This window comes from Hermetia illucens, chromosome 1 (assembly GCF_905115235.1).
Source record: "Hermetia illucens chromosome 1, iHerIll2.2.curated.20191125, whole genome shotgun sequence".
Lineage (NCBI taxonomy): Eukaryota > Metazoa > Arthropoda > Insecta > Diptera > Stratiomyidae > Hermetia > Hermetia illucens.
In genome coordinates, this window is record NC_051849.1 from 75,761,571 (window position 1) to 75,789,022 (window position 27,452).

The following is a 27,452-nucleotide window of genomic DNA, read 5'->3' on the forward strand; positions in this document are numbered from 1 at the left end:
GAGAATAACGTAGCGTATATACGCATTTGAAACTCAATTTCATCTAGAAAGGGGGTTAACAAGTAAACGCAAACAGTCCCCTATTCAAACACTCATCATCACCAACTACGCTTAACTTTCACGATTAGACAAAGAAAATGTTCTGCAAAATTCGGTTTACCTATTGAGTTAAGTTACAAAATTTCGCACTTTTGGCTTACAGTGGATTAACAAAATGTTGTGCTGGAAATGAGTAGTGTACCGCCTCTGTTTGGTTTGAAACCATGTTTACCGCCCACGCTTCCACTTCACAGCCTTTCAGTGTTGCAAGCACTCAAGTATTTGAAAGCAAGCAAAAGTTTCGCCAGGAACCAAAGGCTCACAAGGAGTTGGAGAAGACGCGGAATGAATAGCTTGTCGAAAACTTTCTAGCGATTCCGCCAGAAAACGAGACTTCTGCGAGAAGTGAGGAAAAACCCAATTGACTGTATGTAATGTTCCAGGAAACAGATGTAGAGAAAAAAAAGCACACAAAGGATCGACAAAGGCAACAAAAAAAGATTTTCCGGGAGCACTATGTTCGCTTTGGTCGACGATTAGAACAAGAAGGAGGAAGTGTAATGGGCAGGCCTCGCCCCAGGCTGCTAGATGTGGCGGCGGCAGTTCAGTCCATCGATGGAGGCGTTCTTACTGCCGGTAATCCAGTTGGTGGTTCTCGTCTCCGTTGTGCCACCACAGGTCCATCATTCCCGTGCTTCTTAACCAACATCAAAACTAGGACTCAACTGAGGCGGCGTAAATCTTATTTAGCTACAGAATTAAATCATATTTGACTTTGTTAAAATTTCATCGCACGGAAGTAGTACAGATACCCCAGGGTTAAATAGATTTCAACGGTCCTATTCCACAAAAAACAGCTGAATTACTGAAGAGTAGTACTAACGTGATAATAGTTCAAAAGCTGACTCAATGCGAGATTTATTATGATTGGTTAGTCGGATATAAATTTGAAATTATCTAGAAAGTTTTTACGGTTCTACTCAACGCCCGTCCGGTGTTTCTGTTCCTATTCAAGGATCTTTGCAAAAAGAATCCAAGTGTTCCCTTTCTGTTTCAACAGCCTCACTATTCTATTGCCATTTTCACAGTTAACTATGGCGAACGTTGTATTCTATCTACGAGTTATTCTTTTAACATCCTCTAAAGTGTTTTTCAGCGAAATAATAAATTCACTTAAAGCTACGAATCTTCCAAGGAAGCACTTTGATTGAACAACCCTTTATGTGCGACATTAAGCTCGGTAGAATGCGAAAAACTTGTGGCGCGAGCTCCAAATTCGTATCGTGTAATCACTGTCCATTCCCAAATCATTAATTTGCCAGAAGGAACACTGCCGATTGCTTCCACCTTAGTGATCATGTTTTATTTATTTCAAAAAGACTAGAAGGTATATATTTTATTTTTTGTTGAACTTTACATATCTCACCAATGACTTCGAATTATACACTATGGCAGTGCTTACACTTTAAAAATGGTTGCCGGTATCCCCTAAATGAGACATAGCGCATCAACCGCGCCTTTGTACCATGGTCGCCACGTTGTCAGAGCACTCCTGGTTTGCCTCTTCCACATGTGTTTCTCGCTGAGAGAGCAATTCTTCGCTCAAGACCAATTACCATGAAATTTAGAGGGAAAGTAGAGAGTGAAGCAGACCTAAGTCCGCATCCAGTTGTTGTCGGACGGGACTAATTGATAAGAAAACTTTCTTCCACGTTTGTGGTCCACGGACCCCTCTTTTTTGCTCTCTTTACTTGTATATAATTCGCACTCACGTCATGTTTGCGATTATTCATAAAGCAGAGATTACCATCTGTAGTCAATTAAGATCACGCTGCTCTCAAGACAGAGCTGAAGCAGCGTCTTATAAGTTACATCCGCCCTAGACGAAACCGTCAGTCGCTTTTTTGAAAATTTGTTTATTTAGTTAAAAACAAATGTGGAAAAAAGTTTTCTCCCCAATTGGTCGGATCTGACATCAACTGGATGAGGTATTAAGACTCACTCAATCCTCAAGGAAAATAATTTTATCTTGCGTTTCTCAAAAGTGTTGATACTGTGTTAAAATTTGATAAAGATTGGAATAATAATTTTATAATTGGGATGATTTTTGTTAGGCACTCCGCGACCAACTGTATTATCTGGCTTTGACCCCTCAAAAGAAGCAAGACACAACATAGAAGGGCTAGATTGGACAAAATTGCGGATCATACGCCCAGAAGAGGCCTCACTCCTGCTAAATCAGCAACACATCAGATTTTCTCTCTGCGCAAGCGATGGAAACACTGTTGAAATATGGACATCAGCTGCACCATCTTTTCATCGACTTTAAGGCCGCCTATGATAGCATACAGGGTAAAATTATACACGGCCATGAGAAAATTCGGTATCTCGACGAAATTGATAAGACCGACTGGGCTGACGCTGAGCAATGTGTAAGGTCAGATAAAAGCATCAGGATCACTTTCGGGACCATTCGACATCAACAACGGTCTAAGATAAGAGGATATTCTTTCATGCGTCCTCTTTAACCCTTTAATCTGGCCCTCGGAAAAGTGATCCGTGATCTTGAGGTACATGGGAGGGACACGATCCTCTTTTTAGTCCACCCAACTACTAGCCTGTGCTGACGATATCGACATCATGGGACCCGAGACGTACAGCTATCTTCATCGAGATCGAGCAGGCGGCGCGAAGTCTTGGACTGCACACCCCGATGAAATCCGCACATTGTGTTGGCTGCCAACAGAGCCTATTTCAGCTTACAAAAACTGGTTCGTTCGAAACGTCTCACCATAGGGCCAAAGCTCGTACTATACAAGACAATGATCTTGCTAGTCCTCATGTATTGCTTGGAGACTTGAGCGATACTATGACCGTCCGGTTGTGGATAAAGTCCGGCTCAATGGGTTACGGTGGGCGGGTCACTTAATCCGTATGGATGAGGTTAATCCAACCCGAAATGTCTATAAAGACAATATCTATGGTTGAAAAAGAAGACGAAGCAGACCCTGCCTGAGATGGAGCCACGGCGTAGGCCAGGACGTCAGACAGCTTTTAAGGATATCGAATTGGTGGACCTCGACGCAAAACCGGGATGTATAGAGTTCTTTATTAAGGCGACCGGTCTAGACCGGATACCGGTGGTTGCGTCGCAGATGATGATGAAGTGATAATGAACCATTATAATTGAATATTTGACTAGATTTTAGGGCTCGGATGGCCTAGCAAAGAAGTGTTAAATTAGGTTGAAAATATGAAGTGGTTTTCACTTTTGCCTTCAGATTTGCTATTTTTGTATTTTTCCTTCTTGGTCCGCCAATTGTATATTAGAACTGTGCAATGGAGCAAAGTTCAACGCTCACTTTTTTTTCCCTTTTGATATGACATCTGCGTAAAAAACGATCCATGTGTGTGCTTCCCAGCGTAAATTTGATATGATGAGGATTTGATATATGGATGTGAATGATGTTTAAGACGTGGTGCCTGAAATTTTAAAAATGACAAATCCATGGTTTTTAATTTGTTTGTTTGTTTATTAAAAGTGACTTTGTTGTTCACCTTAAGCGCTCCTGAGCGGGCTCAAACGTGGCAACGAACTGTAGCGTTCATCTCATCAACTGTACCTAAAGGAGCAGGTTTTCTTAGGAGAGTTTGGCCATAAAATATAACAGGTGTACTGGCAGTGGCATGAAGGTTTTTCCTCCATTAGCCGAGAAACATGGCTGTAACGCTAAGCAAATATAAGAATTTGTTCTGCGCTCGTGTTGCTAAACGAGTCCTCTTTCTTTTAGAACCTGTAAAAAGACCGGCTTTTGCTAGTTCTCCTAATGTTTTCGGGATTAGTATACTATTGCCCGCCCTTTTCTCTCCAAAACATAAACACTAAAGACAAAAGCTAGCTAGTAGGTGCCTTACACTTGAGCTTTCAAGGAGAGATATCCCCTCCCCCTCTTCCAAGGATCCTCTGCTCTTAATCATTTTGGCAAACATATTCTGTTCCCAAACCCGCCTTTGGGCTGATCCCAAAAGATAATAGAAACATTATGAGAAATAATTTTAAAAAGTAACTCCTTCTGATGCAGGATCAGTTAGAATCTTTGTGATCATGATGACACTTATATAACTGGGACTCCTAAAATACACGCAACGTTCCTACGACCCATAAAGCCGATATTTTGGAAGAGAGCATGCGAATGATTTTGTCTCTCCACGTTGAAGTGACATAGTTGATGGCGCTATGGTTGAGAGGATAGAGCGTCAGCGTCCCAATCTAGCTGCTCTGGGTACGAATCCCAGTCGCCTATTGTTTGTCTCGCTGCTGTAAGCTTATCACTCGCGTAGCGTTAAGTATGATGATAGTGAAACTGAAGCACAGTCTGACAGTGTGGACGCTATAGACTGCTCCAAGGTGTGAAAGGAAACGCTACATTGGAGTGAAAAATTTTACCGGTAATGCCTGCTAGGTGACACTAACATAACCATATGTTTTCATATATATAGCATGCGTTCGTAAATTTTACAAAAAATTGAAAATTATTATTGCCTGGCAGTAGAATGGTCTATGTGTAGTCAAGTCTAGTATATTTCGCTTTCAAAATATATAGTGCTGCACATACAGCTAACTCTATAATCATATTATAATATAAACGTTTCTCCTTATTATATCGTAAGGTAGATGCTATATTTGCGCATTTCAATTAAAAGTTCCTAATTTCCTGTAATACTAAGTTGAGTCATTTCAGGCCGATGGGAGCGCTATGTACAAATTATGTTATTGTTTCTAATTTGCAAATACGAAGTTATAAACACACCTATTACTAAACAAGATGCTTCTGAAAGTTCCATGAATATCAAAAATATACCCGATGTTAGTTCGTTGTTTACTTTAATGCCTTTTAAATTTCAAGTTGCCAATCGCAGTAATTTCCCTGGAAAATGTTGCCATTTATACACAATGTCCATTTAAATTAGAATGTGTTAAAAGTCCATCGGACAGCTAGGGAAGGTTACCATATTTTTATTAATGGAAGGTTTGTTAGGTCATGATTCTTGAGTCTGTAAGAGAAATATGAACAAGTTACTTAAACCCGTAATCTGGAGCAAGCCTACCAACTCCCTTCAGAAAAAAATACATTAATATATTCAATTTGTCCATTAACTATTAATTGCTTTTAAATTACAACTGAAGCTGAACTGCCTATTTACAGACATACACCACATAACATAATTAAAGCTAATTTATATTCAAAACTTTCACTTTAATTAAAATATTTACTAAAAAGTCCGCCCACTCATGGTCTTCCCACAATGACGTGATGTATTGCATATTGTTTTACTGTGGGTATACCACGTATTATCCTCTCAACTATGTATGTAATTGCAAACAAGGAAATGAAAACAATGCGTTATTTTAAATTTCAGGTAGTAGTGATGGGATCATCATCAACTGCATCAACGTCGGAAACAACTATCAACACTTCCACTGAATCCGCTTCTACGCTAATCACAAACGTTACGGCTACAGACACTTCTGAAACATTCGACTCCCTGGACATGGGTGAGTGCACAGATTTCCCATGTTTATTTGTTTTCAAATTAAATACTCGCAGTAGGACGGCTGGCTTTGCAAGTGAAATATCCTTGACTTCCAGGCGCTTACGTGTGCTTCCCAGAACTATTGGGAAGCTAAACAGCTTCGAATAAAGTAAGAGTAAATAGCTGCAGTAGACAGACCATAGCAAGTTAACAAAGGTCTGGAAACCTTTTGATGTCCAGGCTCTTGTTTACTGAATCGAACATTTTATTACCACATGTATTGTATGATTATTTATTTCCTTGTACTGTTGATGTCTAATATATTCGTAGTTCATTATTTTGCTCGGCATCTGCAGGCTTAGTTGGATGGTATGCACTTAAGTTCACGGAATAGAGAAATATCCCCCAAGATTAAATAGTTTTTAAGGTTTTTTTGTAAAACAGTGAGTAACGAAGTTCCATACATGCAAAAAGGAGTCTAAAAATTTCATGCGGAGTATCAAATTAAAGGTCTTGATTAGCGCTTTCTTACCTACTTTTGACATTGGTTGCAAGGGGGAAGAGTGTGAAGTTCCGAAAAGGGTGAGTTAAAGTTAAAGTTAAAGTTAAATTTCTGAAAAGAAATATGGCGGCCCGTGCACATAGTATCTAGTCCTTAAAATACTTTCAATACCAATAACTATTTTAATAAAGTTAATAATACTATATTACCACATCAATTATAAGTATTTTTTAGAAATTGACTGAGAACCCCCTTAAGTTCATCCTAGAATCATCAACTTTTGTAATAATACAGACTATATTTATAAGCATGATGATAGAAATCCCGTCATTACTAACAGAGTTATATTAGATCAAAGTTATCTCTTCTGTTCAAATTTCTTGCATTCTAAGACTTGACACTCAAGTGAACGGTCTGACAAACTTCGCATTTCCCAACTTATTTTTAACGTAAAATCAATTCTGTAAATAAGTTGAATACAACAGAATAATATCTTTCTATAAATATCCAGTCTACGCCTGCCTTAATAAGGAACTCCCGACGTCCCAGTTTTACGCGGAGCTCCACCAATTCGATATCCCTTAAAAGTTGCCTGGCGTCCTGGCCTACGCCATGACTCCATCTCAGGTAGGGTCTGCTTCGTCTTCTTTTTCTACCATAGATACTGCCCTTATAGACTTTTCCACAACCTGATGGTCATGGTATCGCTCATAGATTTCGTCGTTATGTAGCCTACGCAATCGTCAATCTTCATGTAGGGGGCCAAAAATTCTTCGGGGAGTTCTTCTCTCGATAGCGGCCAAGAGTTCGCAATCTTTTTAACGCTTGTGTAAAACAAAACCTTATTAAAATCGGTTTACTGTCTGTCTGTCTGTCCATCACACACATTTTTCTCGGAGACAGTTATAACGATTGACACCAAATTTGGTAGAAAGGTGGGAACTGTGAACGCTCCCGCATACAGTAAGTTACATCTTTTTAGATCAAATTAAAGGAGGGGTTCCCATACATGCATAAAGGGGGTGTAAATTTTTTTTTCATCAAATATGATCATGTGGGCTATCAAATTAAAGATCTCGGTTAGTACTTTTTGAAGCCGGTCTTAGTTATCACATTTGTTGAAAAGGTGGGGAGTGCGGGGGGTTGAAAGTGATCATTTCTTTAACGGACCCATTATCAGAAACTACTCAACCGAAAAATCTGAAAAAAAATCAGGAGGCTGCCACTATATGGTGCCTGGGCTCCGAAATACCTTTGATACCATTAATAATAGGATACTATACTTATACTACTATATATACTATAATTATTAGTAATTGGCTTCCTTAAGTTCATCCTAACACTACGAAATTTTGCTGTGATGTAGGCTAGAATATAGAGCATGACCTACTTGGTAGAAATCCCACTATTACTAACAAAGTTATTATACGTCAAAGTGGTTGCTTCTTTGAAAATTCAAGACTATGAATGTCAATATCACCCGAAAGTGGATACTCTCACATAAGATATGCATATATTACGTGCTTCGTACTAAAAAATACGCAAAACATTTTGCACCTGAAGCGTCCAGCTTCCGGTCTTCCGACTTGTTTTTTTGCTAAAAGCAAAGGTTTTCGAGGAATACGTAGAGACTGGCAAGATCATTGTCTTGTACAGTAAGAGATTTGATCCTACGGGGAGGCATTTCGAGCGGAACAATTTTTATTAGCTGAAATAGGCTCCGTTGGCTGATAACAACCGGATTTCACCGTCATAGCTGTTATCGGTTGTGATTTTCGACTCAAGATAGGAAAAATTATCAACAGTCTCAAAGTTGTAGTCTCCTATCTTTATTGTTTTCGTTTGACCAGTCCGATTCGATTTTGTTCGTGCTTTGATTTTTGGCACTGACGTTGCCACCATATACTTCCCCTTGCCTTCATTAATATGCAGTCCCAGATCTCGCGCCACCTGCTCAATCTGGATGAAGGCAGTTTGTGCGTTTGACAGTAATCCTGCTGCTTTTATCTGGCCTCGCACATTGTTCAAGTTCAGCCTAGTTAGTCTTACCCATTTCGTCGGGATACCGAATTCTCGCATAGCCGTGTACACTTTTACCCTGGCTATACTATCATAGGCGGCTTTAAAGTCGATGAATAGATGCAACTGATGCCCACATTTTAACAGTTTTTCCATTACTTGCCGCAGAGAGAAAATCTGATCTGTTGCTGATTTGCCTGGAGTGAAGCCTCTTTGGTATGGGCCAATCATGTTCTGGGCGTATGGGGCTATCCGGCCTAGCAAGATAGAGGAGAATATCTTATGGATGGTACTCAGCAACGTGGTACCTCTATAATTGCTGTACTGCGTGATATTTCCCTTTTTATATATGGAACAGATAATGCCTCGTTGCCAGTCCTCAGACTTTGATTCGTTGCCCCACACCTTGAATACAAGTTGATGAACCACTTGGTGTAATTGGTCGTCTCAATATTTAACCAAATTCGATTGTAATTCCATCGGGTCCTGGCAATTTATGACTTTTTAGCGGATAAATTGCACGGACTGTTTCTTCTATACTTGGTGGTGGCAGTATTGGTCCGTCGTCTTCAGTTGGCGGGACCTCTTACTCGCCGATGTTCTCTCCAATATGCCCATTCTGTCGGAAATCAGATTTCCGTCTTTGTCTCGGCAGGCTGAGCATCGAGGTGTGTAAGGCTTCATCCTACTGAATTGTTGGTAAAACTTCCGCACCTGATGCGGTTGCTCCCTGTACTTTTCGTGTTCACAGACTTGTTCGTTCTCCCAGGCAACCTTTTCCGTCTGCGGAGTCTCTTCGCCGCTCGCCACAGATGGTAATAAGGCTCTGCGCGTGCCAGCATTCTTTGAGAATGCAATATTACTCGGTATGCACCACTCTTCCGTTCCGTTGCTAGCTTACATTTATCATCAAACCAGTCGTTCCAACACTTTTTGCGGCTGGGGCCAAGTATGTTGTTGGCCGGATTTATGATAACGTTCTGCAGGTGATTGCGGCACCCATTTCCCTCTTATACGTGTTGCGGAGGGCTGGGTTGTGGATGGCTTCAGTGTTAACTCTCAGCTGATTGTCAGAGAGGATTCCGAGTGGTGTTGTTATTCGAGCTCGCAGCACCATGCCAACGTTCGATGAGCACGTGGTCAATTTGATTTAAAGTGGTCCCGTCTGGAGAGTGGCACGTTTGTTTGTGAACCGCACTCCGCGGAAACCAGGTACTTCCAACATCCATTTCGAATGACACCGCTAATTGAATAATTCGCAGTCCGTTATCATTTGTATTATCATGTAAGCTATGGGAACCAACGGTAAGTATGATTTTGATATCATATCTGAGGCAGGCTTCAAGGGTGTATTCTACTGCCTCGTAGAAGGTATCCTTCTCCGACTCTGCAGCCTCCTCTCTAGAGACGTGGACATTAATGAAGCTTATATTTGCAAATTTGCTTCGTAAACCCGTTTTCGTTGCCCAGTTCGTCGTTGTAATATCCATCCAGTCCGAGGCTCCTTTTGGGGCTTCGTAACAAGCTATTTTAATAAAAGGTTGTTAGCAGGAAAAGGACCAGTTGATACAATTTGTTCGCTTTTTAGGCACGGGGGACTCGCCTTCTGCAGTTATTCATTAAGAAAGAAGTCCTAGCGATCCCCACGTCGAGGTGGAGATAGGGTTTTGTATTAGAAATGTTGGTGTTGACTCAGGTAATAACGAGACCTACCTTTTTCGTCGCCACCTTTTGACTTTCCCTTTTTCTCTGTTTTAGTTATGACACAGGTACAAATGCCAAGAACGCTGCCACTCGGCTTCACACAGTTTGCTGACTCTCTGTCCATCGACACACCTTCATAATACGCCGAGGTTGAAGCGTCTTTATTTCAAGTGCGAACAGTAATGATTGCAGTGACAATTCTAAGACTCATTCTACACAGAAGGTCCCACTATTCCACACCATTCCACCTTAGATGTGATTGTTGGAAACTGAGTATTAAGTACTCATAAAATGCAATGAAACCAAACCTCTCAATATATAATAGATGCATGATCCCCTCAGTATTCAGTTGTATAACCCGCGTGCTTATCTAAAATTGCTTATACAGTATTTACTGACTCGCATGTTGCTTTATCTTTTTCTTTTAAACATGCACATAGTATCAATCTAACATGGAGACAATAAAAGCGACTCCCCGTAATGAAATTTCACACACTGCCTATCTGCAGCCTTAAACTTGCTATTGGCTCGAGGTGGAGGTCATTTTTCCTGGAGAAACCCACATCCATTCAAGCAGTAACTTACTTATAAATTATTTGATATCGAAACAATAAACAAACGTTTCCATACCTTGTTTCTCATGGGTCGGGGAATTTTTCGGCCATACATCAGAAGACGAGCACGCTTCCGTATAATGTGCAAATCCACATTCGTGTTCAAATTAGTGAATTCATTAGAAAGCTACTCAAAGATACATGTGTAATTTGATTTCAAATGAAGATAGAGATAAATAAAACGTGGATACCTAATTACGGAACTAATCTGCTTCACACTTCACTGTTCGCTATGATCTATAGAAAAACTAAATATAGAAAAATAATTCATGATAAAAATATAAAGAAATTCATATGTAAACTTATAGAAGAAACAGAAAGTGTACGCAGACACTTCCGTTTAACACTTTTCAAAGGAAGAAGAAGAAATTGTTTACTTGTCTCTCAAAAACAGAGTGAAAATAGAAAAGTGCTCGTGTATGCTCAGAACGGAATAGTTCCGGTCTACAATTCTTGAAAATTGCACCTGGATCACTTAAACGCACACATCTCCGAAAAAGCCCATGTACAAAATTACGTAAAAATTGTAACTAAATATTTACGAATTAACGAAAAAAGATTGTTGTAAACGAACTGGAAATTCGTAAATATCCAGTCCTATTTATATTGTTAAATTTTAAAACGTCTTAAGGTCGAGAGTGACGCAAACGTGACTTCAAGGATTAATACTTAGAATGGGAACTTTTTAAATATCTTCAAAGTATACACTAGAAGACAATAGCATCAAAAGGATTCATGCAACCAGTGTTCATTAAATTCGATTCCAGAGAAAAGTAAAATTAAATATTTCAAGAATAAATCTGTAATAAACAGATAAATAATGGGAGATACATTTTTAATACAGGAAAATATTGTAGTGGGTTTATTGATGAAATATACATATTGTTCTTCACACCCCTTTGAGAAGCTTATAACATTCTAATTCTACAAACCCGAATCAATTATTGAAATTAACGATGTATGAGCACATCATATTTGCTACAAAATTTCCAGGCAGAATTGACGTACCAAGCGAAATTTTTGAAAGTTCCTCCATAGTGGAAAATAGGTATACTACTATATACTATATACTAGTACTTGTAAAGAGACAAAAAAGTGAAAATTTACATAACTATCAAGCTCCTTATTCATCAACCATGGGCCATTGGTAACGCAGATAGTAAGTTCTATATTCATTGCAGCTACCAATATGTTAGGAACAAATCGTCGATTCGCCTGGGTCTAAACAATGTACTAGCATATCTAGTAGGAACAGAACTTCAGATTCTCAACTGGGTAATGAATCCACTTTCATCAATGGGAACAGATGGAAGTCGTCGATATCACGAGGACAAAACTTCTCTCTAACAAAGAAGAAGACCTAACGATGATCCTGCAGATGCTTTTGTAAAGAAACGAACTACTTCGAGGTAACATTGCAATATAGGCGAGCTAGTAAATTAGTGATCTAAGCTTACGGTGGAACGCACACAGCTGCAGCGCATGAAAAAAGAAGTGGACACTATAAGAAGGATACGGAAGCCCAAAGAAAAGTCGCATCTACGAAAGGGAGAAGTAGAGAGGATGATCAGAAACGAGGGGAAGAGTGATACGCCTGGATTCTTATAAAATTAAAAGCAGATAAAAACTGATGTATATGAGGGGGGGGGGGGATATTAATTTCATATCAGCTTCATTTGCGGATTCCAAAAGGAGACCAGGGATACCACCGCGAACAATGTCTTGAACCAGATTGAAAAATCCTTAGGATGGGAGGGAGCCTAACAGCTAGCAGGCAGCATATCACTTTAGTTTACAAGGACATAGACAAAACCACAGCAAAGGATGAGGAATTCGATCTTATTAGATCGATCTTACTGAACTGTATATTATGTGAGAGTATCCACTTTCGGGTGATATTGACATTCATAGTGTTGAATTTGCAAAGAAGCAACAACTTTGATCTATTATAACTTTGTTAGTAATAGTGCGATTTCCACCAAACTTGGTAAGATTATGCTCAATGCCTACACCGATGCAATTTCATGGTGCTAGGATAAGCTTCGGAGCCCAGGCACCATTCAGTGGCAGCCTCTTGATTTTTTCAGATTGTTTGGTTGGGTAGTTTCTGGGAATCAATCCCCCGCGCTCCCTAACTACTCAACAAATGTCAAAACTAAGACCGGCTTTGAAAATTATTAACTGAGACCTTTAATTTGATGCCCCACATGACTATATTTGATGAAAAAATGTACACCCCCCTTTTGCATGCATAGGGACCCCCCCCCCCCCCCCTTTAAATTCGACATAAAAGGATGTAACTCACTATATGCGGGAGCGTTCACAGTTCCCACCTTTCTACCAAATTTGATGTCAATCGCTATAACCGTCTCCGAGAAAAATGCTTGTGACAGACAGACAGTAAACCGTTTTTAATAAGGTTTTGCTTTGCAAAAAACCTTAATAAGACAAAATATACTCTTCACATAAGTTCTTCATGCGAACAAAAATGTGTAATTTTTTAGCAAATTTTGTTCATATCGTATTACACTAGGAAGTGGAAGTAGCAATCAAACTATTGACACCAGAGAGAGAGTAAAAATAGGCTGGGTGATTTTTCGGCTTAGAGAGAATGAAGCACTGAAAAATGCTTCAAACGCCGGAGTTTTGTTCAAATAGCGAATGCCAGATTCGAAAAATGCAGAAAATGTGAAACAGAGGACCATATGGAAAGGACAGAAGAGCTAATCCACATTGTACATAATGTGAAGAGAAGGAAAGTCCAGTCCTCCCGGAATACAACGCAAATCGCGTTGTATTTACACTACGCTATAAGCACTGAAAATACAAGCCAGTTGAAAATTTCGAAGCAGGTAGTAAACATTAGAGCCAAGCTATTAATCAATACTTCCGAGGTGTGCCTAAAAGAAGAAATATTGCCCGCCCAGTGGAAAAGCAAAAATTCGTGTTTCTCCCAAACTCGGTAAGCCTCTTGGATAAAATAGTACAGATGGTGAGAAGAGCATTTTACAACTGACTGCTACCCACCGCTGAAAGTGGCGTAAGCCTGTCAGAGGGCCAATATGAGACGTCCTCCGCAGAGAATCCTAGCCAGTGCTGTTGTGTGTTGGAATTGGTTGTCAAAAACGCATTCAAGTCCATCAACTTGAACCGAATTAAAGAAGTATTGGTTAAAACAGGTGATCCTGAATACTTTTTTTAAGAATTACCTCTGGAAGAAAGCTCCTTGGTACCGGACGGATGAGGGCCCCAGAGAGTACACCATCACCACAAAGACATGACAAGGATTAGTACTGGACTCCTTGCTTGTGCCTTCTTGTGCTTCCGATCCCAAAAGAGGCTGCGGTTGTCGGCTTTGCGGGTGGTTTGGCCGTGATTGTAACAATAAAGTCCACGAAGAATATGGAGATTTACACAACAGAAAGTCGGAAAATACCTGGAGGTAGAAATTGGAGCCAAAGCAAGCAGTTGATGTTAAATTGTTGGCGACCCAAAACAGTTGAGTCCGGTATATCATTGGATGACTCTGAGAGTCTGCACCTACCCACGAAATAATAAATAAATGTAGAAACTGCAGGTGTTTTTTTCTGGGCATGAGTTGCGAATGCTCCGCTCTAGCTACGACATTCAAGTGGCTGTGCCTAAGTAAATGTGCCTTTTTAAGGTTTTTAAATCCCCGGGAACGAAGAAAAATTTCTTTTTTCTCCTAAAAAGGCTGCCAGGTTAATAAATTTCCAAGAGGTTGCTTTACTGCAAGAAACACAACTTCCAATAAGGCATGTGAAAAAAAGCTGTCAGAAAAATGTAGAAGACAATATTCGAGAGGTAAAGGAAAAGTGAATTCATTGATATCGGACAGACTCCAACTATGCCCCATTACGGACGTTTCTGATACCGCAAGATGGTAAGTAATTGAACCGCTGATGACGAGATAAGCTTTTCATTTTGGAGGAAGATAATGATACATCGATACCGTCAAGTAGTTGATTGAGACAAAGTGTCCAATATGAGGAGGTCCCTTCTTCTTTCTTATAGCCTTTGATAAGGAATACCTGATTATAGCATCGGTTAGATCAGAGGATTTTTGTACAAACATTTGCACACGATCTAGCAATTCTTATTACAGAAAAATGCATGGACGTATGAGTGCAACTTTACGCATTACTCATAGTTGACACCTTTGAAAATCAACGATGATGAGCAGATGCACTTGGTTCAGCGGGTCTTAAGTTACTGTTGAAGGATGATTCGCTGCTCCTAATTGTGTCAACGAACTTGTCCTGAAATATGTGCTGCTGCAAAATTTTCTCATTCTATTTGTTCTTCTGAAGATGCATAGGTTCCTTTGACTTCACTCAATAAAATGAAAACATGGTTCACAGATGCAAGCCCTTGTGAATGACAAGCTTTTATTTACCCCTGGTACTTATCTACGAAAATCTGACGATCCATGGTCATGTCTTCAAGGAGGAAAATTTATCCAGACATTTGGTTAATAATCTCATGAACTAGTTCAGAGTGCGAAGTCTCTATGTTCACTATTGCGTAGAACAAGCAGAGCCGTTAAAAGCACATCAATCCAGATTGCGTTATTAGGGTGCATTCTGAGTGCTTCGAAAAGTAATGAAGTTTGCGAATCTCGCTGCCTCGGGGCAAGTATGCATGCGGTATTCTTTTATCGAATCATGAAAAGCTATCTCTTGTGAGAACATAGAGATTCTTAACACTGTATTACTGTGCCTGTGGAGAAAGCGCCTCAGCCTTTGAAGGTTTGGTACTTTTCAGTTTCAAAAGAGAAACACAGCGGAAATTGAATTTTCACTGGAACTGAAAACTGGCTGATATCATCGTAAGAGTATTCTCGGTCAAGCAGAACCGATTCCAGCCAAACAAGGCATCTATAACGGTGAATTTGTATTTTTTCTTGGTTGACCTGTAATTATTTGCTGCCTGAAGGTGGCAGCAACTAATCTTATTAAACCTAAAGCCTCGACAATAATCCCAGCCTGTTCCGCACAATAATTCTGAATCCACGACAGATCTCAGCCTCAATCATTGTTTCCTCTGCCTAAGGTTTTCAATGAGGCGCGGCCCCTGAGGTTCCCTCCCTTCCTTGACATTCTCCGGCCTAGTGTGTACGAGTTTGTCGGATCAAGGAAGGGGAGAAAAGAAGGAAATCTTCAAATTAAAGAAATTACCTAAAATGCATGGTATGGTATAGCAACCGTCGATAATGCAAAGAAAATATATATATAAATCCAGAGAAGCAACAAGACGAGAACACAGAAAAACCCGCCAATTCTTAAAAGGGGAATCCGATAAAGAATATAGATAATAAATAATAAAATTAAAATGATAAGTGAATTGAAATAATAAACTTAAAATGATAACTTAAAAATGAAAAATAAATAATAATGTCAGTTGACAAGATAGGTCGCTCCCCGTATATTATTGATGTTGCTATCCCCCATAACAGCAACACTGAATGGAAATGAACCATGAACTATGAACCATTGGCTCGAGAAATCAAAGAAATTTAGCGTCCCAAGCGGATAGTTGTAGTTCACATAATATTGTCAGCTACAGGTAGTGTACCTTAACCCCTCACGGCTTGCCTTGATGTCCTGGGGCTCTCACACGTTCTGGTTCAAACTATGCAAAGTAAATCATTCTGCATACGTGCACGATGTTGCGGGAAGTTCTCGATGGATTCTCCCATTGACCTACCACCGGCCACCACCCCTAACGCCCTTTTAGTTTTTAAGTAGATAGAGTCGTCCGAGCCTAAATGCTTGATACATAGTGCTAGTATTATTAGGATCAACCCAGAGCTCTGCGTATTATTTGTTTCTAAATATAAAAATTCCTTAATTTTCTTGAAATTCTGTTCATGTATGCGCTACTCGCGGGCAGCTCGATTACCGAACCGAGCGATAAGATACCCAAGTTATCCATTCGATGTGACTCCGTTGCGATAAACTCCTGTTCTTCTTTCAATTGTGACACCCCTAGAAGTCAGAGAGCTCAGATTCCGTCCGGACAATATTCGCCGAATCCCACCAATCTTTCACTTCTTCCTGAAGCTACCTAAAAGAAATAAGAGATGTGAAATAGGAACAAAAAAGAAAACGCACCCGAAATGATAACCTTTCAATAAAATCTCGCGATTTTGATCCACTTCCTCCGCTTCCAAGTGTGATTTTCCTCCTCATTTGTTGGCACAAAGAACAGCACAACTGTCAACGCACACTCACCCCCAGCAAGTCCGAAATTTGATCCAAAAATTATCTCCTCTGCCCATCAGCTGTCTCTTAATCAGGCGGTCCCTCTAAACTTGGCCTTGAACTTCTCGAGTTCATGTTGCCAGCAACATGCGCAGAAGCGTTGACGGATACGCAATCAATAATGTTCAATATTGTCGCGAAATTTAAGGTAATCGCACACTATAGAATGCATTATTTGATCAAATTAATCCCGAAAAAGGTGGATAAAATGCCCCTCCCGTCGCGGTGCCGCAGCCAGTACAGATTCTCCATTTAACATTATATCAGTTTTAAACAACCTAATGGCATCAAACTAAAAAAAAACACCATTAAATTGGTCTAAGTATGTCCCGTAGAGACGAAAATTGACCAAACTAAAGAGAGCTGACTCCGCGCCGTGAGGTAATACCTTATGATGGTTCCATGAGACTTGGGGGAAGTCGGGGTGGTTTTAATAGGTAAGAATCTCTTGTCTTACACAAAACCTTAAAAATGATCCACTATTATCTGCAACTTCGTGGAAAAATTCCAAGAATTTTCCAACCCAACTTATCTATCTTTTCAGGTAATGTGCCTTTTCTCATTGCAACTTCCCAGTTGGTTACAATAACAATACAAAAGAGTTTTTACCTGTTTGCCGATACAGGTATCCCCAAAGGAAGTTTCATTCTACCCATTACCTGAGAACAAATTCGAACGATCCCCTATTCCAAGGCTCTCTTGAGAATTTATTGCCAGAGTTTACACGAAACTGACGCAAAAAATTATTATTCGTTGACAGGAACATATCAAGGGATTATGTACATAATATACGAAAACCACCAACTATAACTCACTTGAATCTTGAATCCACTTTAAACTCGCTTTTCCGAAAATATTAATATCACCGCATATTATCAAACCAACGGTTTGAATATCCTTCATCATCTTATGAAATATTCATGAAATCTTTTTCTTATCATTTTATTCTTCTCAACGCATAACATCTTTTTAACTGCTGACATAAAATCAAAAGAGATGATTTATCCATACTTACATACTTATATATGGGCTTGTAGATATAATTCCTTGGTATTCATTTATTCATCCGTCATCTCCTGTCATATTATACATAATCAACTTTAGAAAGAGTTTTTCCTGCATATATTGTGCGAAGGAAAATTTCCTATAAAAATAAGATAAAAAGTACAATCGTTATCGATTAGAGTTGTTAAAATTAAATCATACTCAAACGCTTATTCCGCAACTTTTATCTGGCTATATGGAAAATACATCGTAAGTAGATTAGATAGATACTTTCCGCAGCTTTTCCCACAGGAATCATGTATATCCTGAAAGTTTCCACCTTCAAAGGGAAAGTTATAAGCTATTCACTGAAACATCCTTTTATAACGAGTAGAGGTGATAATCGCTCAAAATCGAAATTCAAATATGTACATATATAATATTTACAAAAGTTGTTCTTATTTACATTCAACCTCGGCCACTTGAGTAAACATTTCACAATATGTTGAACAAAGCATCAGGTTGTATTAGTCAACCAGATAAAAACTATAATAAAAATCTGGATCTAGGCCTTCAATCAAGTTAGAGCACTTGATACAAGATCGTAATGGTTCACTAAAAGGCAATATAATCAACAATGCACTCGTCCGTGATTAGTTAAATCAAAGCGAATCAAGGGAAAAAATTCTTAACAGCTATAGAATGATATATAACGATAATCTCCAGAAGAATACGATCCCCCAACAAGCGGATCAACAAGGGTTTATCCTCTACTGGCAATCACTAAGTTCTATTTTTCGAATTTGTCAATGTAAATGACGACCGTACAAAAGAAACTTTCGTCGACTTGGAAATCAAAAATGCACCCAAACCTCTGCCCATTCATCGCGGCCACGCAGCTCTACACTTATAAACAAATTCAAGGACCTAGAGGGTGAATATGATTTCCACGTGAAAAGAGGAAACATAAAAGAAACCACAATAACTCATGTTCCTTCTTCTTTAACCTTTGCCCCGTTCGAAAGCGGAATCGGTTTGTCTTGATCGGTAGCGCCATTTTGCTCAGTCAAAGGTCTGATCTAAATGGAGTCGCCGCCCAGTGTATCAAGCCACCATTGTTTCAACCGGGCCTGATCGTTTTCCATCAACTTCGATGTTCAGATCAATCTCGTTAAGGTCAATTGCATGACCATACCGTCGAAGATCCTTCTCTCATAATTTTTCCACGGTCTGTGCGACTCCCTCCCCCCATCCTTATTGCAGATACGACATCATATCTTACATAACTGGTCCAACGCAACATCTTCGTCTCCATTACCGCCAGGCCCCAGTTATTGTCTTTTTTAGTCGGCCAACAGTCAGAACCATAGAGGGCGATACAGCCGACGGGACGGTGGTAGTTTTTAGAATTGAGACTTTCATTAATACGTCGATCCCAAAGAACCCCAGCTGTGAGAGTTCACTTATAGCATTAATCCCAAATATTTAAGTCGCTCAATTCTGGGCACATCACTGCCACTGACATCGATGGTTCCTGTTTCGTTAGGATCGGTCGTCAAAAATTCTGTTTTATTCAGATGCAGTCTCAGACAGTATTGCATGAGAGGATCATTTTATTTTTGAACCTCATTTGCATAGGGCATAGGGATATCCCGTGTGACTGTGTCCATAACAAAAATAGAGAACAGTGGTGAAAGGGTGAAATGTCCGCCTCGCTTTGAACTTTACTTTTCGGATCGTTTTAGAACAATTTCACCTAGCACCCCAATTCTTCCGCCACTAGGTGTTTCCGCCGAGCATACCAGATGTGTTTGTGTAGCACACGGTCGAACGCCTTCTCTAGTTCCAGAAATGCAATGTAAAGTGGGAGATGTTTCTCATAGTGTTTCACCAAGATAAACCACGACGTATATTACATGAGATTACATGAGTTTTCGTAAACTTGGCTTGATTTACTGTTATTTGAATGATATTACAAATTCGATTGTCAAAAATGCATGCAAAAATCTTCAAAGTCTCGATCGGTAATTTAACCATTCTATTGGAATATCGTTCTTTCTTCATATTGGAACGATGATACTTTCTTACCCGCCAGATTCATTTTTACCCTCCTCAATAACCGGATTGAAAAACTCACTAAGTACCTGTCCCAGGATTTTTTCTGAGACATTGAACTCGTAGGGCTGTCCCAGTTCGCATGGTACCAAATAACCTCACGTGAGGCCTCCTGGCCGAAACCACTTTAAATAAGTCTCCATGTAGACTCGGGTTTGACCCTAATTAAGCCTTGGAGCATTCGTCTACTGCATCATAACGAGCAAATCAAAGTCAGCACAGCTTTTCCTGATGCCACTACGTTAGTGTTTATTCAGTCGATCGGATTGCCGCCCCTTCTTCCTCCTGGCCACCTCAGAGCCCCAGTGAAGCTAACAGGTTGAATTGCTCCAAATGTCAGCAATTGGTCCGGAAGTGGTCCGAATGAACAAATTCTTCCGTTGAAATATATTTGAAACATTCCCGCCAGCCATCTATCCACCTCAGATCGGTAATCCAACGGCCCTAGTCGCTAATGCAGCAGAAGTATTCGATATCCTATGTGCCCTGATGTTGGCCTGCGACAAGTCGATTCAGACCTCTGTTACCATCATGAGGGTCGAGTTTATCGTAAAGATATTGATTACGGACCCACCAGGTATCAACGATTGCTTTCTTTGCTCCCTATTCTTGTAAATTTGCTAATTAGCAAACGTTTTATCGTCAAGAAACTTATGGTAGAGGCGTTTCTTTTCACGAAGCTTCATTTGAATATCTTCATTCCACAGCCAAGTATCTCGGTTGATAAACTGCTTACCTGGCTTGGTGTCGCCGATAGTTGCATTGGCCGCTTTGTGAATCATGTCTTGAACTTGATTTCACGATTCTTTGACATTCATGATGGGTGATAATCGCATTAGCAGGATCATTCCTTCTTTTTTCACACGAAATTGTCACCATTTAATGCGCGGCAGGCCATTTCTCACGTAACTTGATTGACAAGACAAAAATCAGCGGCTGATGATGTAATGGGGAACGGCGTTGCAGTCAAAGAAGGTATCTTTCGCGACATCAGGTACCAACGCCATATTGAGTATTGGGCTATCAAAGTAGACAAATTTATAGCCATTTTTATCGCATTTCCGATCTATGTTGCAGCTTTTGGCACCACATCATCGAGTTTCTAGCAGAGTTCAAATATCAATTAGCTTTTTCCGAAGATTACTTTCGAGTTTCTCTGTCTTTCCAGTGAAGATACCAATATTTAGCGTGCAGGCACGTAACTGTTTTACTTGGACGAATTTGCATACGTGCTCACGCTTGCTCATTTCTCGACAGGACCCGGACCCGCCCTGCGCCGTTGACTGAGGTGAACGCCCTAGCGTTTCTTCAAAGCTTTGAATTCAACACGATCATTTCTGTTTTTATCGACAACGAATGCATTTTCTTGGTGGCCTGTAACGGGAACTGTCATCAAGAGAGATCGGATTCAATCCTACCTGATTGGAGAGTGCAGTAACTCAAACTATACTTCATTTACCTATTACTCTGATCTCAGCAAACCCTTCTCCTTTATCCGGGCCCAAACCAACATGCTATGTTACTAACATGATTGTGTTAAACTACAACTACCAGTTTATGAAGCTAAAGATAGCCAAATCGCTAACTGGCAAGACCAAAAATTCTACACACATCAATTGAAAAGAACTAAAAGTTTACGGATTATAATTAAAAACAATTCGGAAAACCGGAAGCTTTACGCTTCAGGTATAAAAGATTTTGTGTATTTATTTTATAAAGACATTAGAGTGTGAATTTGTCCCATTGGTACGTAACACGTAATATATACATATATTATGTGAGAATATCCACTTCCGGGTGATATTGCCATTCAAAATCTTGAATTCCCAAAGAAGTGACAAATTTGACCTATTATAACTATATTAGTAAAGTGCAATTTCCACCAAACTTGGTAGGATCATGTTCTATGTTATAGGCTACATCGCTGCTAAGTGGTGCTGGGATGAACATAAGGAAGGTTTTGCAGCCAATTACTGAAAATTATAGTAATATACTATCATTGACTTGATTTGAAGAGATATCGGTATGGAAGGTATTTCGGAGCCTAGCCACTATATAGTGGCAGCCTTCGGATTTTTTTCAGATTTTTCGATTGAGTAGTTTCTGAGAATGGCCTCGTTAAATAAATGATCATTTTCGACCCCCCGATCATTTTCGACCTCTAACAAATGTCAAAACTAAAATCATCTTCGGTACTAATCGAGTTTGTTGAAAAAAAATCACACCCCCCCTTTTGCATGTGTGGGGACCTCCCCTTAAATTCGACGTAAAAGGCTGCAACTCACTGTATGCATGAGTGGTCACTGTTCCCAATCGCTGCTACAGTCTCCGAGAAAAATGCGTGTAACGGACGGACAGACAGACAAACGGACAGACAGACAGATAGGAAGACAGTAAACCGATTTTAATAAGGTTTTGTTTTACACAAAACCTTAAAAAGGGCTCGGAAGACTTGGACTTGGATGAACTTAAGGGGATTTTTCAGTTAATTTCTAAAAGTTGGTAATATACTATTCGTAAGTTTATTTGAGCAGATATCGGAATGGGATATACCTTGAGGCCTAGATTTCATCTAAGCACACCTTCCTGATTTTTTCGGATTTTTGGGTTGTTTAGTTTGCAAAAATGAGTCCACAGTCATTAGCTCGAGACAAAATTCGCTCTAGCCGATGTCATGAAGGAAGCCACACGTTTTAACCATGCACTCATCAGGTTGGATTAGGAAACAATTGAGCTGGTATCTGATGTGCTAAAGATGTTACCTATATAAAAGCCTCAATGAGCTCATAAAACTCCTGTCAGTGAGTGGACCGGCTAAACTAAATCACTTACTGATAGAGCTAACACTTGGTAACCGTACGCCAAGGCAACTGGTAAGCTAAATGAAAAAGTTAGGTGTTGATCAAACTGGCACCGGGATCTCTGGACACATTGCCGAGATGTTGCGTGACACGTCGAACCCTGTGGCCCAGCTACATCAGACACTGGTGGCGAAAACAGCCACTGGGAAGTAGGACCACATCATGTAGATTCGCCCCTCGATCGGATAATAGATCGCCCCTCGACAGCGCCAGAGCGTGCTGGTACTAGTGAAAGTTCTCGGAAAAGGCCACAAAATGTATCAGCCTCCGCAATTGCTCAGACGACGACCGCCCAAAATGCAGCACAACGTCTCCTAACAAACCACGACCAAAATGTCAGCTTTAGGAAGCCTCTTCTGAACTGCTTTGTAATTTTTCGTAGAAAACATATCCACTATCTAAAGTTGGCGTTGTTGCATAGCATTGTATAATTGTGATGCTCCTTAAAGTGGACCGGAATCTTGAAGTCAGAATCCTGTCCTGTCAGAAACCGGCTCCCAAGTCAAGAGAGCTGGACTTACGATAGCCGTTACAGCGGATTCGCGTTTACTACCACTTAGCTTTCCAGAGTACATAAGCACATTGCGATAAATCTGACAAGAGGAGAGAAGTTCTCTACGGAGTCCCACCATCCTATTTCGCTCTGGCCTAGAATGTCTAGCCTGTAACGTTAGATTCCTGTTCAAGTTGGCGAAAGCGAGAACTGTCGCTGCTGTTTTCGAGCAGAGTCGGAACATTCCAGAAACCAATCGTAATCCGTAGTTGATAGCCAAAGGTCGTAACCCTGAGGTAAGCTCCTATCACGACGTTATTCGCATTTCGGTGCAGCCCAGAAATTTGTATCCCTTATAGTCGCCTCTTACGATAAGCAGGGAAGATTTTAAGTATACGCTTAAACCCCAACTCACAGGGCACTCCCAACAGCAACTACAAATGACGTATTCTCATCAAACCACTCACAAACTATTTCCAGTTTTAAAATCGAGCCCTCCCTGCATAATTTAGAAAAAGGAATCACTGACCAGAAAACCTGTTCAAACAAATATGGCAGAATTTTCGAATGCATTCTGTCCACATATCAAATTAAAATGCCGATTCGAAATCGACTATGCACTAATCTACGTAAACACCGACATAATTCAAAGTGCTGCATCGTCAACCCTCGTGAGGACACAAATTTATTGTGACTTATTTTCTAACTGAAAAGGAAAAGAAAGCAAAATCAATTTTGCCTAAAGTATAAAATCTGTTTAATGTTGCAACATCGGCACTAAGAAAAGCTAACTAAAAAGCAAAGTATTAAATTACATATAAATCTAAAACTACTAACAAGGATCACAAGATAAACTGTATGATAACCAATCAAAGTATGGTAATACTCTAATTTTTGTAAGTCACTTCTTTTAATAAATTTCTTCACTTCTGCAAAGTACTAATTCCCTTTGGATTGATATCCAACATAACATTATCATGAGAAACTACTTTTCCAACCCCCTTTCGCATCTATGTGAAACCGCCCCTTTAATTTGGTTACCATAAACCCCTATGTGGAGCGTAACACATCAACCACAGAGAGCACCAGGCTGCTCCATTCGTCATCACCCTTGAATAATGGGTTCCATTACATGGCACCATCCGCAGTGGAGTTCCGCCCTGAATAGTTGAACTATCCACTACAATTCCGTCTTCTCGGCAATACTTCCACATGTATACAGTTCATACGCTGACCGACGCCCTCCGTTGGTTTCTGTTTCAAGCCAGAATTCTTTAAGAAAACGACGACAGGAGTTGAGGAAAGCTTGGAACTTCCAAGTAACAATGGCGATCACTTCCCGTGTGCTACTCCCATGTGGTAACACATAGAGAAGATAAGCGCAGAACAGTCTCAAGTTAATATTAGTGTTGAGGCAATTGCATTTCCAAACATTGGAAACAAGTCGGAATACCGGAAGCTCGCGCTTCGGGTATAAAGGTTTTGTGTTCATCTTATGTAAGAGACGCACATTTCTCTGTCCGTATATAGCTACAAATCCAACATAATCCTTCATATTTTTCCAAACTACGAGACATACGTACATATTAGAGCCATAGATATCACGCTCACCCTAAACAAACAAACTGCCTATTACCTGCTGTACACATATATGCACGTATCTAAATTTATCGTACCCATATTTCCGATTTACGTCTTATATCTATCTGAATTAGGCACTAGCCGCAAAGTTCATTAGCACGCATATATTATATACCTACATATATACATGTCTGGTTGACAAATAACTAAAAAACTAAAACAAAATAATTGTCTGCGACCCAATTCATAAGAATTCATTTCGTTGTGGTATTGACGAATTGATATGTGATGATGACGTCATGCGGGTTGTAGAGTGCACGAAATTCACAAAAAATTGTAAAGTTTCACCCCCAATAACTTTGTTAATAATAGTTGGATTTTCTTCAAACTTGACCAAACTGTGCATTATATTCTTCGTTATACTCATGCCAAATTTTGTATTTCTGGGATGAACATAAGGGGGGGTGCCGGGTAAATTTCTAAAATGTGGAAATATACTATTATTAACTTTATTTGTTCAGATATCGGAACCGGATATATTTTGAGGCCTAGATTTCGTAGAAATGCACCACTGTGATTTTTTCCAGATTTTTCGGTTGGATAGGTTCTGAGAACGAGACCTGTTACACTTTTTGTGGGTCATATTTTCAACCCTTACTCCCCTATGTTTCATCTAATATCAAATATTGAACCAGATTCGGAAAGTACTAATTGAGACCTTTCATTTGATACCCCACATGGCTACATTCTGTGAAAAAAAAATTTGCACCCTCCATTCACATGTACGGAGAGCCCCCCCTTAAACTTAACGCAAGATGGCGCCACTTACTGCATGTAAAGGGATCACCAGATTACATACTCTCACCAATTTTCGTGACAATCGGTCTAGCCGTTTCCGAATAAATCGGGTGTGACAGACAGACAGACAGACAGACAGACAGACGGACAGACAGACACCGTCACCATTCTAATAAGGTTTTGTTTCACACAAAACCTTAAAAACAGTGAAAGTGGATTTAGCATTGTTAAACATGGAGTCCGGTAACTGTGCGCTGACGCCCTTCATATTCTGACTACTAATGTAAATGTGAATGCGATGGCGAGCCATACCAACAATCTTGGTTTCGTAGGTATTTATCTTAAGTTCGACCCTGATTGCCTCCTTCTCCAAATCCGCAAACATTTGACCAAAGTCCATAACTAGATGAAGGAGCAAGCAGACTATTATAGTGCATTGTCAACTGAATAGAGAAGTCATAAGAAAGAGACTCCCTTTTACGGTGACAACGTCACAAAAATAAATTGCCCCTCGATTTTCTTCTTCATACCTACTGTTTTATCTACCTAAGTTTGACACCCATTTATACCATAATTATTAGGTTTTAAAATCCGAATTTTCGGAGCGGTTATAGAAAAGCAGCATCAGAACGTTGGGAGGTGGCTGGGCGTTTTGAATCTTATTGTTAGGTAGCACGACAACCGGAGAGAAACTATGTACTAGCCAGGCAAAAACAAACCAACAAACGACTTCTGCCTCCGTTGACGGTACATCAATGAATTGTGCACAAAATAGGGCCAGCGCGAAATCTCCTCTTCATCATCATCAACGGGGCAACAATCGGTATCTGGTCTAGGCCTGGCTTAATAAGGAACTCCAGACATTCTGGTTTTGCGCCGAAGTCCACCAATTCGATATCCCTAAAAGCTGTCTGGCGTCCTGGCCACGCCATCGCTCCATCTTAGGCAGGGTCTGCCTCGTCTTCTTTTTCTACCATGGATATTGCCCTTATAGACTTTCCGGGTGGGATCATCCTCATCCATACAGATTAAGTGACCCGCCCACCGTAACCTATTCAGCCGGATTTTATCCACAACCGGACGGTCATGGTATCGCTCATAGATTTCGTCATTGTGTAGACTACGGAATCGTCCATGCTCATGTAGGGGGCCAAAAATTCTTCGGAGGATTCTTCTCTCGAACGCAGCCAAGAGTTCGCAATTTTTCTTGCTAAGAACCCAAGTTTCCGAGGAATACATGAGGACTGGCAAGATCATTATCCTGTACAGTAAGAACTTTGACCCTATGGTGAGACGTTTCGAGCGGAACAGTCTTTGTAAGCTGAAATAGGTTCTTATGGCTGACAACAACCGTGCGCGGATTTCATCATCGTAGCTGTTATCGGTTGTGATTTTCGACCTTAGATAGGAGAAATTGTCAACGGTCTCAAAGTTGTATTCTCCTATCCTTATTCTTTTTCGTGTTTGACCAGTGCTGTGTGATGTTGTTGGTTGGTTGTTTTTCGGCGCTGACGTTGCCTTCGTTGACGTGCAGGCCAAGATCTCGCGCCGCCTGCTCGATCTGGATGAAGGCAGTTTGCACGTCTCGGGTGGTTCTTCCCACGATGTCGATATCGTCAGCATAGGCCAGTAGTTGGGTGGATTTAAAGAGGATCGTACCCCTTGCATTTACCTCAGTATCACGGACCACTTTCTCTAGGGCCAAGTTAAAGAGGACGCATGATAGGGCACCACTTGTCGCAGACCGTTCTTGATGTCGAATGGTCTTGAGAGTGATCATGCTGCTTTTATCTGGCCTCGCACATTGGTCAGGGTCAGCTCAGTCAGTCTTATTAGTTTCGTCGAGATAACGAATTCTCTCATGGCCGTATACAGTTTTACCCTGTATGCTATCATAGGCGGCTTTAAAGTCGATGAATAGAT

At 40.3% G+C, this 27,452-nt stretch overlaps 1 protein-coding gene across 2 annotated transcripts in view; it reads left to right on the forward strand.

Moving 5' to 3' along the window:
- LOC119647289 overlaps positions 1-27,452 on the forward strand; it is a 751,009-nt gene that overhangs the window by 660,191 nt on the left and 63,366 nt on the right. For both annotated transcript variants that reach the window (XM_038048193.1, XM_038048194.1), the window contains exon 7: positions 5,461-5,596. In XM_038048193.1, the coding sequence (XP_037904121.1) occupies positions 5,461-5,596 (136 nt within the window). The remainder of the gene's footprint in view (positions 1-5,460; positions 5,597-27,452) is intronic.